Raw genomic sequence first — 13837 nt, forward strand, 5'->3', positions numbered from 1 at the left:
GAGCAAAGTGAAGAGAGGAGGAAATGAATATTGAAAGATTTCAAATAGGAGGATTTCACCACCATCTTTTTGTCTCGATAAGAGAAATGGTAGAAATGCGATAGCAAAACATTAGTATTGGAAAATGACAATCACCCCAGCCCATCTCACTAGTGAAACTGTAAATTACTCCACTTTACTACTACTGGAAGGTGACAATTACTCAAGCCACTTCAATAAAACAAACAATTTCAAAACTGCCAAAATGATTTTTGAAAAAAAAAGTTACATAATGGAAGCCTTCTCTTCGTTGTGGAGCGCACTCTCTCTCCTCTCGCTAAAAGGCCAAAAAATGACCTCAAACTCCCACTAATTAGTAGACCAAAGTCATCCTCGAGAGGGGATTCCCCCCAAGAAATAAAGAAAGACATCAACCAAGGGTAGAGTTGCATACCTTTGCTTGGCCCTATCAAGCAATGATGCCATGAGGGGGTTTGCTACTTACAATTCATCTCATCGCCTCTCTCATGCTTGTCTACAACAATTTGCATAGATATATTTATGCCAGGAGGCACATTAACTAAGTTAGTGTACATGGCTACCACACTTAAACACGAGTAAATAGGCACTCTTTTGCCTCACCTTGAAACCTTTTCTCCTAGTCTCAACAACCACAACCGATTGTTAGCTGTAATAGCTCTTTGTTAGTAGAATTGTAATTAACTTTCCGTTATATTGTCCAAAGCTCTTAGACTTATTTTTCATACTATTGTTTTGTTGCCTCATGTAAGTGTCCTCTCACAATATTGCTAATTGTGGGTAAGTCTAGATCATGTTTCAGATGGCGATGCCGATTTACATAAATTCACTCTTAATCCATGTAGATTGTGTCCTATTGCCTCTTTGAATTTGAAGTCTGATAATATGGTATGTGTATGATATGTTTGTGTGTTGTAGTCATTTTTATACTTTGAGCCATACATGGGTATTTTCACATTCTTAGATATTTATTTACATTTATGTAGGAATCTGATGTTACCTCTTTGAGCAAGATTAAACCTTCTATTATAGAAGTTAGCAATGAATAAGTTTCTCACTATGGACAGAGTGAGGAAGGCCTTTGGATGCTTACGAATGTCCTCACCTTGTAATAGAGAGGAGGAGAATGTCTACCATCTATTCAAGAATTGCCTTGAGAGTCAAAGACTCTGGAAGAAGATTCAAGCTTGGATGAGAATGTTGGTTTTGGTGACAACCTGAATTGCAATATTGCATTGTTTAGTGATGCTTGTGATTTAGACATAAAGTCTCTCAAAGGGTGGAACATGCTAGTAATAGTGATAAGGTTTACTTTGAGAGTATGTTTTCCTTTAGATCATTGGTTGGGGATAGCAACAAAAAAGAAGCTTGAGAATGTGAACTCTCCTTTTGGATGAAGCTCATGGCTAAGTGCTTTGCATGTCATCGAATGACTCCCTATGTTTGCATGCTTGGGTAACTTAGCAAATGCATACGTAGAGATACCATACATGGCATATATTCAATGTTTTCACATAATAGCTCCATTGAATGAGTTTAGCATTCGAACATCACATTCTTCAAGGATTCCCAAGAGTTTGAAACAACATGAATTCTTTTTTCTAATGTTCATTAGTTGCTTTATTTAGTTTTGACATTGTGCTTTACAAAGTGCTTGATATGATACATATCAAATCATGTTGTCCTATATCTCTCCCTTTCATATTGCACTCTTGAACTAGCTAATGTTACTACATATAATGGATTAGCATCTCGGATGCATGTCATTGTTCATGTACATGTGCCAAGTTATCACACTCATACTTGGAAAAGAAAAATCTTCTACATGAAACATACTTGATTCTAATTTTCATTCCTTGCCTTATTATTCAAATCACCACATGCTAATAGTGAGGTGCCCATTTAATGGTCTTTTCTATAAAGGCCATAACACCCTATTTTTGAGGGGCTCTCTTGGCTGTCTGGACTAGAGTGTATTGGCCCTTAACACCAAAGTAATTTATTTTCCTACCTTAGATTTCTCAAGGGTAGAATAAGAAATTTGGCACCTTTGTTGATGCGAAATGATTTGTGTTGTCAGGTACTTGGAACCTAGGGTTTGAACTCATATAGCCGCAATGCGCAACCCACACTCAAACCACTAAGCTATGACTTAGCACCTTTAGTTAAGGAGCATTGTGATCATGCGGTGTCGCATAGGTGGTTGGGGTCACACAAGCGAGCGGGTGGGGGCGTGCATGCCATGTGGCAGTCTTGTAGAAGGGTTTTTTTTTGGTTGGGGGGGGGGAGGTGTGAGGGGCTCCACGTGTGCCACGTGGCCCCTGGAAACCCTTCCATTAATATGCATAGAAGACATAGATATAGAAGATTTTGTGATGATAGTGAAGATTGGTTTTATTAATACTCAAATTGTATTAATTTTTGACTGAAAGCATACTACCAGGAGCTCCTGTTTCTTTTTCAAATTTCTGTTAGCGTTCCGACCGACCTGACATTTTGGGGGTGCATGGCCAAGAACCCATCTATGGCTGGCCGCTTCCCTCTCATCAGGTGCCGCCAACACTCAGCCATCATCCAGGTTGCTACCACCCAGGCAGCTGCCTACTCCTTCATTGCCTCGGTAAGTTCTGCTTTCAATCATCCACGTTCTGATCTAAGGTGTCACAGACCGCACTTCCATTGAAGAATTTGTGACTCTGTTTTCCAAATGTATCTTTTCTCATTTGAGGAGGAAAGATGCCTCCATGTTTAATGAACTGCCCTTGCCAATAAGCATTTTCAAACCACCAAACAAATACAATGACGGAAATCTATTTCGAAGAAGTAAAAATTCCATTAAATGGCACAGTACAAAATGCTTACATAAAAAGGGAGAATAATACGTAAGGGCTCAATGTCTCCCTGGCTATCTGCTTAAGGGAGATGTCAAAAACAAGGCTAATGAAAATAACCCATCTGGTGGTCTGTCATGCCAGACCGTGAAAGGAATGGCTAGGGGAAAATTATCTGCTTAGCCATTGGAAAATGTGAACAAACATGTGTTCCTGGCCATGTTATGCTGGTTTTGACATGTGCTACTGGTCATGTAGCATGCCGCTATGCCACCACTGAATAATTTTAAAAGAGAATATAGAAGCCTTATCTGCTTAACTGGGAAAAGATGAAATATGGAGCTGCTCACGTGGCATGCCTATGGCTATACTGTCAGTTTTTTGTGGTTTTGTGCAGACTGTACAGGTGCTTTCTATCTCCAATCCTATTATTGGTGTTGACATCTGGAGCACACATGCATTGATCTGGTCTGCAAATTCAGTGGAACTTTTTGAACTTGGGGAATCAGGTGTTGCTCTATGGAGGCTTTTTTGTGGCCTTCGTTTTGACTTCTTGCATACTTAATTTAGTCACCTTGGTTTTTGATTCAGGTCCCTGCCCAGTTACTTCTATCCCATCCTTGGGAATCGAATGCTATGCTTTGCATCAAAACATCTTTTTCAAGGCCCAGTCAGATACGATTGAAGTTTTTGATTTTCAGGTATATTTCGTTTCATATGATTGTTAGCCTCTCATGACAGACTCTGTGTCCGCATAAGTTGCTATCGTTGTGTTCATTTGATGTATGTGCATGTGTGGTGCCTTTGATTTGAGCAATATCACAGTCTGGTCTTGAACCCCCCCAAACCTGATACCCTGTTGCCTGGTATTGTGGGGATCTGTGCAGGGTGTTTTGAAGCATACATTGCAGCTTGATGAGACTCAAGGCAGTGTGGTGCATTTGGATGCTTGTGATGACTTCCTTGTTGTGGTACTTTGAGATTTGATTCTACTGTTCCTTCTTTGTTTAGTCTAAAGTATTTGTTGAGCTGCAGATGATGGCTCCAAAGTTTCAGTCTTTAACTGTCAAATGCAGGAGTAACACTTTTGGAATGAATCAAGCCATTGTTCAGAAAATTATCTGCACATTTCATGAACAAGTGTTGGGGTTTAAAAATGTATCATGTTTCATGATGCACACATCATCACATATTCCATTGGGAATCTGATGAGTGGAAGTAGGTAGGTGGACGCCAACTTAACTTTGCAAGTATAGTGTTAATGTAGGTTCTTTCTATTGTTTCATGCAGTTCAAATCCTCAGAATGGGATAAAAGAGTTAAGACTGATTGAGTTAGCTCTCTTTGTTATTCCCTAAAATTTGTGTAACTTCCAAATGTGTGAGGGTTGATGTATGTCTTCCCGCTTAATATATCATATTAGGGCAACTCTATATATCCTTTGTCCCTCTCAGATCTTTGCTTTTTCTTGCTGTTCATCTGCTGAGCATTTGTATGCTCAATGCTTATGGACAAAGGCACTTTTTATAAAGTAGAGATCTTGCTTTTACTTTGTGTTGGTCTGCAGTGCACTTTTCTGATTGTTGCACACACTGCTAATGAAATCAGGAGAAGGCATTTTTGATAATAGGGATCCCAGAACTATATTTTCCAGAACATCTCTTGCTCAACGTCATTGGGAAAAAACATCAAATGGAGGCAACAAACCAAGTAGCAGCTAGTAGCATCTGGTTGAACATCAAAGCTCTCTTTGCAAGTGTGGTTGGTGGCACTTTAAAGTTGAGGTTTCTTTTGCAAAAAAAGGAAATTCTTATTAAATTACCTCAGTGATTATCATTGCTAAGGTTAGGAAAAATTACAACTTAAATAAGTGAAATGATATGAGCACAGGGACTAGACATATGCCAGATTGGGTGCTCTCAATGGAGAATGTCCAGTACAAGGGCTTTAAAAAAGCTATTCTAGTGATCTATAATGCCAAACATATGAGAGATTCCTAATAGAAGGTGCCAAAATTCCAATGTCTAAGAAGGACTCTTACCTCCTCATACACTTGCAGTCTCTGTCATCTGCCTCTGAGGGAATGCATAATCTCTATCCAGATGCAAACATCCATGGAACTGTCTTGCAATCCACTCTATCTTGGTGAAGTCTGGAGTAACAATCTGTACCCTTGGAATCCTATAGAGGGCCGGTTGTGTCTATAGTTTCCCTCAAGATTCGGAGGTGTTTATAATAGACTTCTCCTCTCTTAAGGTGGAAGGCGGTCCAGAGTATTGAGGTGCCCTCAAGTACAAAGAGGGATGCTATCATGGAGATGTGAAATTTTGAGATGCTCTAATCTTGCTGATAACATTTGATTAAGATATTAATCAAATGTGCAAGGTTGCTTAGCACATGTGATGCACGTGGTAGTTATTTCATGGTAATAGGCCAAGGATCCCAAGGATGCAATGGGTGTCAAAGGCAAAAGTTGTGATAAGTTATGCCAACTGGGTTTTGGTGGTTAGTTGGTGTCAGTTTTGACCCTAGGACAGTTGTTTGGCCGATAAGTGTCAGTGGTGACACTAGGGACTAGCATTAATTAATGCTAGTCTAATGGTCAACAGAGGTTGGGGATCACTCTAGGTTGCAAATGGCCTAGTCAGTTTAACTATGGATGGGCACATTTAATTTTGGGTTGAATTTAATTTTAAGGATTATTTAATTCTGAAAATTAATTTAGTGACTGGACAATGCGGAAAATTGGGTTTAGAAGTCTGCCACTTGGCAAAAATGCCCATGAAAACTAAGAAAACATTTTTGGGGGACTGGATCTAAGCCATTTAGCTAGTTTATACTTGGGGGAGAGAGAGAGGAAGTTGTTGGTTCATTTTCTGATTAGAGAATAGCAATTTGTTGTAGAAGACAACCATTTGGGGGTCTCAAAAGGTAGGGTATAGCAAGGAGACACCTTCCAGGGGCTGGCAACAGCATTGTTGATGAGGTGACAGCATTTTGGAGGTGCCAGCAGGTAGTCACTGCATTAAATGCATGTTGGAGCAAGCAATAAGCAAATCTCAGGGTTTTCTCACAAAGAAAATCAGATTTTTCTCTCATCTTGGCTTTCTCTCACCTTCTCCAACCCCTTCTCAAGAGATCTCAATAAATCTCAGCCATTTTGAGTAGATCTCAGTCAAATTTTGTGGACAATAGAGGGATCTCTGCTGTAAGCCCTAAATTTTTGTAGAAATTAGGATTTAGCAAACGCCTTGGGACCGTGCCAATACGAGAAGGCATTGTACATTGAAATCAACACTTGAAATTTGAGGAATTGACAGGGATTATAGATGCGGGGTCATTCATTGTGAATTAGGGTGGCATGTGGCCAGTTGGGGTCCAATTAGAGCAAGATCTGAGTGAAAATCAAGGTGCAATTGGCCCAAATTGCTTGCTAATTGTATGTACAGTAAGGGGCTTTTGGATCAACAAAGGAGATTATGGAATCTCAACCTATACTCAATCCATTAGTACTTAAAGTTAAAGAAATACCGAAAGGGATATTAGTTTTGGGGCCAACAAGCTATCCGTTGTCCAAGATTAAAGTGGTAAAGTGTGCGTTTTCAGTTTACTTGAATTTTATGCTTATTGTAATTAGTGCTTAATCAAGTTATTTATCATTCTATCTGAGGAGGAAGGCTGGTTTCATGGTTTCATTACGAGGATACCATCAATTCCCTTGAATTGGTGGGCTTGAGGCACCTGATTGAAGGTCAAAAGCTTTGCTCTATGCATATACAAGGCCAACTTAGAAGTGCTAATTCAATGCTTTTTGTAGAGGACATGCATGCAATTATGGGGCAGCTAGGTTACTTTGGTGGTGGTACTAGTTTCCATGCTATGGTGGGTCAAGGATCTCATAGGAGGATGTATGATATAACTCCTTATGGTATGTAGCAACCAATGCGTGGTATGCAAGGCATGTATCTTGGTATGGATGGTAATATGCATAACCCCATGTATAGCAATGTTGACATGATGCATAAAGTGGCAAGTTTGACAATGGATACATGCAGTCCACTATGTTTGGGACTCATGGTATTAATGCTGGTTATGCAAATGCTACGTATAGTATTGGTCATGAGGAAAAATGCAACTAGCAATGCATGCAATGCATGAAAAAATGCATATTGGTATGGTTGATAGTATGCGAATTCCCATGCACAGTCACATTGCAATGGTCCAAAGTATGCAAACAAGAATGCTTTTTAATGTATCTGGTGCTCCTAGCAGTTACCTACTCATGAGGGGCTTGTCAAATCGATGCAATGTTGCATATTTGTTAAGTTGGAATTGTAGCAATGTGAAAGTATAAAGCATCACAATGCTTAAGAGAAAAAAAGGCCTACAACCTCGTGGAGGTTTCGAGGCAAGTAAAGTTAGAGGTAAAGTTTACATATGCTTCTTGGTAAAGCTTAAACATTGTTTCACCAATAAATGCAAAGTAGATGGAAGAGGATGACTTGGCAGACCATCCTCAGTTGATGCAGCTTTATCAAAATGCATTTCAGTTAGAGCCGACTTTCAATCAAGTTTAACAGAGTAGGGTTTTGGAGCATTGGCTCAAGGGGGAGGTACATTTTCACTCCGCCAGTTGTGGACAGCTCTCGTATATAGTGGATTTCAGATGTATTCAATATGCATCCGAGGTATTTTGTTGACAGTTTGTCTGCCATGGGGTCACTACTAAGCGTTCTAGTCATTGTAAGATGTATGCAGATGAGTATGGTTGTTATTATGGCTCTGCAACTATACTTTTGCATCAGTCTGGGATTAGTTCATGATTAGTAGGGCATGAGCTTTTGCCTTAGTTTTGAGGTCAAATTTTTGATAAGTTTTTGTTTAGTTTTTGATTAGTTTGAGAATCGTTTAAGATCACTTTGGGATCAATTTTGCATCAATTGCTGACTAGTTTTTTTGCAATGAGTTTGTGATAAGTTTAGGATCACATTTGCAGTAGTTTGTGATCAATTCTCAGATTAGTAAATGATCAGTTTATGATTAGATTATGCTCAATTTTCAATGGTTAATAGCTGGTTCCATGGATAGTAGCATGCTAGTATATGCCATTGATAGTTTTAGCCATGGTTTATGTTGAGAATATGCTTTAGTTTGGTTGTGAAGTCAGAATAATTGAGAAACATGAGTTATGGATGCATCCAATGGGTTTTTAGCAAGAGTTCTAGATCATTTTTCAGATTTATATCATGTTTATGCTAGTTGGAAATTTTCAGCAGGTTTGGGACAAGCATGTTAGTAAATGCCATTGATAGTTTTAGCCATGGTTTGTGCTGAGAATATGCTTTATTGTGGTGTGAAGTTAGAACAATTGAGAAACATGAGTTATGGATGCATCCAATGGATTTCTAGCAATAGTTGTGGATTTCAATAGGTTTGGGTTATGTGGCATAGTTAGACAATAGTGGCCAATGTTGTGACTATGATGCCTTATGGAAATTCTAGTGTAGTAATGTTTTTCCTTTGGCACAATGCAATGCAATCGAGGATGATTGCAGGAATTTCAAGGGAGAGGTCTTGTATTTCTACAATTATGCTTGGTTATTTACTAGTGCAGTGAGTACCATTTTGATAGTTATGGATTTGTATAATTGTGATTGATTGTATACTAGTTTAATAACCACCATCTTGGAAAAAAATATACGTTGCCAGAACATGGAGTAAAAACAGCGTGCTTGGTAATTTTGAAACATTTATAGATAATTGTACATTTGTAGTATATGAAATAACAATAGCATGCTTGATTACTTGAAAACACGTATGAACAACTCTACATTGACAATACATGGAGTAACGACAATATGCTTGTTTGTTATAAAGTGTGTAGTAACTGTAGTATGCCTGGTTGTTAGAAAACATGTATTGGTCATTTCCTATGTTGTGTTAGACTCTAATTGCATGCGATTCGGGTCACCTGTGATGTTTCAAGAGAGGGGTAAATCATTAGAATGCGAAATGAGCTCAATGATTTAATTAAACTTCATGAATATTTTTAATTAAAATGAAATTTAATTCTGGTACCCCTAGCTCTTGGCATAATGACCATTGTGTAGACAATGGAGGATTTGACGTTGGACATGCAATGAATAAGTGTATAGGCTATATGGTATAACAAGGCAAAAGTAACAAGGTGCAATGAGAAACTTTCATTAAATTAAAGGTTTGCATCTTAGAATTGAGTTACATTGAAATTTTTGCCTAGTAAGCAGCTCACTTAGAGCACTTTAGTTTTCAAGCAAGCCTTGAGCTAAAGTTTTATCCAGTGAGCGCGCACTTATGATTAATGACTAAGTCATTAATTAGCTCTTAATAAAAGACGAGATTTGATTAAGGAGCAGCTAGTTACTTATTTGAAAAGCTTATCTTAGCTATTGGGGCTCCTTCTCTCTCTCTTTGAGCAGCCTAAGTTTGGAGACAACTATTGTTCTCTTCTTTGTTGCAGAATTTGCAGGTTTCAGTCATGGCATATGAGATGACAGCATGGATGGAGTGTGGAAAATAGCCAATCTTCTTCTTTTGTCATATGGGGAATCCATTGAACAGCTTTGTAACACCATTTATAATAAGATATGCAAAGAAGTGATGTTCTCACAGTTTCATCTCGAGCAATCCCTCTGTTTGTAAGAGGAACAACATGGAATTGTATGGGAATTATGCAAGATAGTTGTCTGGGCGAATGTGCTGCAAAATTGGAATCAAATGTTGGTTGTAATTTGGAGGCTTTGGCAAGTTGAAGTGTTCATTCGTATTTTTGAACACTCTGTTAAAAAAACACCGAAAGGGGTGCCAAGCTCTGGGGTAAAACATGTATCATGTGTGGTGTAGGAGCACTCTAGCTCCAATTATGTGAACCTTTCTTGCTGAATTTATTGTAAAGTTGAATGAAGTGTTTGCTAAATTGTGGTTTATTGTCCTTTGGGCTTCCTAAGGTCGATTCCACCCTCTCTAATCATTGAGTTATTCTTGACATAAAGAGAGAGATTATACTTCAATCCATCTTTCTTGGTGAAGTCTAGAGTATTGATTTTGCCATCGGAGTTCTATATCGGACCGGTTTGTGTCACAGTATTTTCCTTAGGAAGATTATTTGTGAGGTGTCTATGAATAGACCTCTTCTCTTGGGATGGAAAGGAGGTTTGAAGTATTGAGGCTGTTGAGATGGCAAGCTTAACACGTGGTAGATATTGATGATGGACTACTTGGCTAAATGGGTTTGCACGTCTACACTTAGCACATTGATGGTCATTATGACCCTTACATGGGCATTGATTTTTCACTTATTGTGTTTGGTTAGTATATCTATCTATAAGTGGCATAGTTATAGTACCAATCAATTAGTATAGTTGGTTTTGTATTGTTTGACTTGGTAGGTCACATTTCTTTATGTTGTACCTCATCTACACATAGTATACATTGTATTGTGGATGGAAGAAAAAGGAAAAATCAACAAGAATTTTTTTTGGTCTACATCTAGTTTAAGCAAGTGTCCTCACTGTGATTCATGACATGGTATTAGAGTTGTATCATTGTTAGAGACCGTTTTGAAGATTGGAGTGGAGGAGTGAGGACTTGAGCAAGCAAGTAACGAGTAAGAAACTCTCCCATTCATCTCATTTTCTCTTGGATAGTACCTATGGAGGCACTAGAAGTAAGATAGAAAAAAAAGTCATATTGTTATGAGCTTTGGTGTGCAATTAGAATGATATATGTTTTGCAAATAAGCACATAAGGACTTGTCCATTTTTTTTTTGGTCATTTGAGGTTGTTTTGGGTCCCATTTTAGCTTTGCATTGTTGTAGATAGTTGTTTTAGGATATATTATAATTTCAATTGTGTTGGTTATTCTTGGATGCACAAGATATAGATTTTAAATTTGTAAGTTCTGAGACATTTGCCAGGAAGAAAACACAAGGTTTATTTGGGAATAGGTTGTAGATTGTATGTACGGTTGAGCAATTAGCAAAGAAGATTGCATGATTTATTGTTGTACACCTCTTGTGAAATGTTGCAAAAGACTTGCTTACTGGTTGCTACTCAAAATTGTAATAATGTTAGAGAACAATGAAAACCCAATCATCAAGAAGCTAGACAAAAACTAGTATCCATCATGGAAGTTTCGTATGATGAACTTTCTCATTGGAAAATTCCTAAATAAGTTTATTATAAATGAAGAAAAGGAGCTAGAGTCAAGTGAATATTTGATTGTAGAAAAATTGAAGGTATGGAAAGAATGGACTGTAAGGACAAAAAAGTAATGCATTGGTTTTTTGCAAGTACTGACAACAATATATTGGTTCGTATCAGAAATACCGTATAGCTTGGATCATCTTTGAGAATACTTTTTCAGTAAACATAAAGGTAAGGAAGATTTAGCTCAAGTAAGAACTCAATACATTGAAGAAAGGAAAGATGTCTATAAATGAGTATGTTTTGAAAGTGAGGAGCCACAGGCTTTGTTGCTTATTGCATTGGTAGTTCAATGGTCAATCATTCCTCACATTCGGTCTGTAGCTTCTTCACAAGAAGCTTGGCTAACTTTGGAGCAGATGTATGCTGGTAAGAATGAGACCCACATCTCTTTCTTAAAGAGAGAGCTTGAGACACTGAAGGTGGATGAGGGTGATTTTATACATGATCACTTGAACAAAATTCAGGACTTGCGTGAGCAGCTTATGAATGTCGATGAGTATTACTCAGATGCACAGTTGATATCTACTACATTGAACTCATTACCGCCTTCGTACTTGGCCTTTCATACAGCCCTAAACCTCACTATGAGGATTGCCCCATAGCCAATTACTTTTCTTCAGTTAGTTAGTTTGCTTCTAGATAAGTAAACAAGAAGAAACAGTGGTGTGGATGTCATAGCCTATGAGCAGGCTTTTATAGCACGATAGAAGGGTAAGGGCAACCAAGTAAAATATGCTCCACAAAGTTCTGGGACTTCACAGATAATAAAAAACAAGGGGGCACACAAGCCAAGAAAGACAAATGCCATTATTGCAAGAAGCCAGGCCACTACATCACTGAGTGTAGAAAGCGCATAGCCAAGGAGAAGAAAAAGGAGTTGGGGATGTCTGTTTCTGATGCTCCTTCCACTTCTATTGAGTCAGTGTTCTTTGTTGTAGACAGGGACTATTGCTTTTATACATGCAGTTATGACTCTTCTTGGGCTAATAGAGCATTTAGCTCTACTGAGGATGCAGACACTTGGTTTTTTGATAGTGGTGCTTCTAGGCACATCACATCTTGTAGATATTTATTTGCTTCTGTTGGTGTAGCTCCAGTTGGCAAGTCTGTATAGTGTGCCAACAATGTATCATACCTTGTTAGAGGTATTGGGAAGATTGTGCTCACAGCCATTGATGGCTCTATTCTTTGCCTACAGGATGCTTTGTTTGTGCCAGGTATAAAGAAGAATTTGCTCTCTATTTTTTCTTTGGCATGATGTGGATTGTAGGTCACCTTTGATGATGACAGATTCATGGTGAGAGATAAGGAACACATAAATTTGGCCTTGATTGGCACTCTATATCATGGGTTATATGAGCTGGATGCTCTTTCAGTTGATCAGTCAGTGTACTTAGCGTCTACTCTTACTTGTGCTATGCTACAGATGGAGTTATGGCATGCTCGCATGGGACATGTGAACTATGGTAGCTTGATGCTCTTACATCGTACATAGATGCTAGATGGATTACCTCTTTTAGAGAGATCTCCTGAGCACTTATGCGAAGGCTGTATTTTGGGAATGAATCGTTTTTCGTTTCTCCGTGATGTTGCTTTTAGAGCCACAGCCAGGTTATAGTTAGTTCACTCAGATGTATGTGGCCCTATGTAGACAAAGTCATTGGGTAGATGTTACTATTTTGTAACTTTTATTGATGATTTTACTCGCTTTTGCTCGGTCTATCATTTAGTAAAAAAGTTGAAAGTGTATGATGCATTTTTGGCTTTTGTAGCACTTGTTTAGAACTAATCTGGGTTGTAAAGTAAAGACTCTCCGTTCGGACCGAGGGGGGGAATATATGTCCTCTATGCTGAATTCTTTTTTGAAGCAGAAGGGCATTGTTCATCAGTTTACTACTGCTTATACTCCATAGCAGAATGGGGTTGTAGAGAGGAAGAATCAATCACTCATGGAGATAGCCAGATGTATGTTAAAAGCAAAGAGCTTGCCACATAGTTTTTGGATGGAAGCTGTTATGTGTGCTTGCCATGTTTTGAACAGATGCCCCACCAAAGCATTAAAGAATGCTATGCCTTTTGAGGCTTGGAACAACCGGAAACCTTTTGTTGGGCACTTTCGTACCTTTGGGTGTCTTGCATATGCACGCATTCCCCAGGTACTTAGAAAAAAGTTGGATAACAAGGCTACCAAATGCATTTTTGTGGGATATAGTATTGAGAGCAATGTCTACAGACTATATGATCTTGTCTCTAAAAAGGTATTTGTAAGTAGGGATGTACTCTTTGATGAAAAATCAGAATTATCCCTTGCTGGTTTTGACACATATCAGGCTGCCCGTGATGTATTTGAAGGGCTGCTACCCATTTCATTCGGTGATTTAGCTGGAGTTTCAACAAGTGAACTTAATGTTCTGCCATCTACTCCATTGGAAAATGCAGGAAATCAGCCATTGGCTGATTTGAATATTCAGAAAAGTGCTGAATCTGAAGTTCAGCAAGAGCTTGTGCATAGTCAGGAGGCAAGACAAATGCCTAGATGGTATTTACAGACTATAAAAGATAGTCATTTGGATGCTCCCATGGCTGCTCCTACTAGAAGGCAAGCTCATATGCACGATACTACACGTACCATGGAGTTTGTTATGGTAGCAAAGTACAATTGATGATGAGGAGCCTGAATGTTTTGAGGATGCACAACATAGTGTGCATTGGATGGCAGCAATGCAAGCTGAATTTGATTCT

At 38.6% G+C, this 13837-nt stretch overlaps 1 protein-coding gene across 1 annotated transcript in view; it reads left to right on the forward strand.

Annotated features, from left to right (window-relative positions):
• Positions 1 to 2166: 2166 nt before the first annotated feature.
• LOC148036455 (uncharacterized) overlaps positions 2167 to 13837 on the forward strand; it is a 225699-nt gene continuing 214028 nt past the window's right edge. Inside the window, exons 1-5 of the mRNA XM_087678435.1 lie at positions 2167 to 2243; positions 2462 to 2638; positions 3247 to 3358; positions 3441 to 3550; positions 3737 to 3820. Coding sequence (XP_087534561.1) covers positions 2202 to 2243; positions 2462 to 2638; positions 3247 to 3358; positions 3441 to 3550; positions 3737 to 3820 — 525 coding nt within the window. The 5' untranslated portion in view covers positions 2167 to 2201. The remainder of the gene's footprint in view (positions 2244 to 2461; positions 2639 to 3246; positions 3359 to 3440; positions 3551 to 3736; positions 3821 to 13837) is intronic.

Source organism: Lygodium microphyllum, chromosome 5, assembly GCF_053477565.2.
Source record: "Lygodium microphyllum isolate KBCC chromosome 5, Lygodium_microphyllum_v1.1.10, whole genome shotgun sequence".
Lineage (NCBI taxonomy): Eukaryota > Viridiplantae > Streptophyta > Polypodiopsida > Schizaeales > Lygodiaceae > Lygodium > Lygodium microphyllum.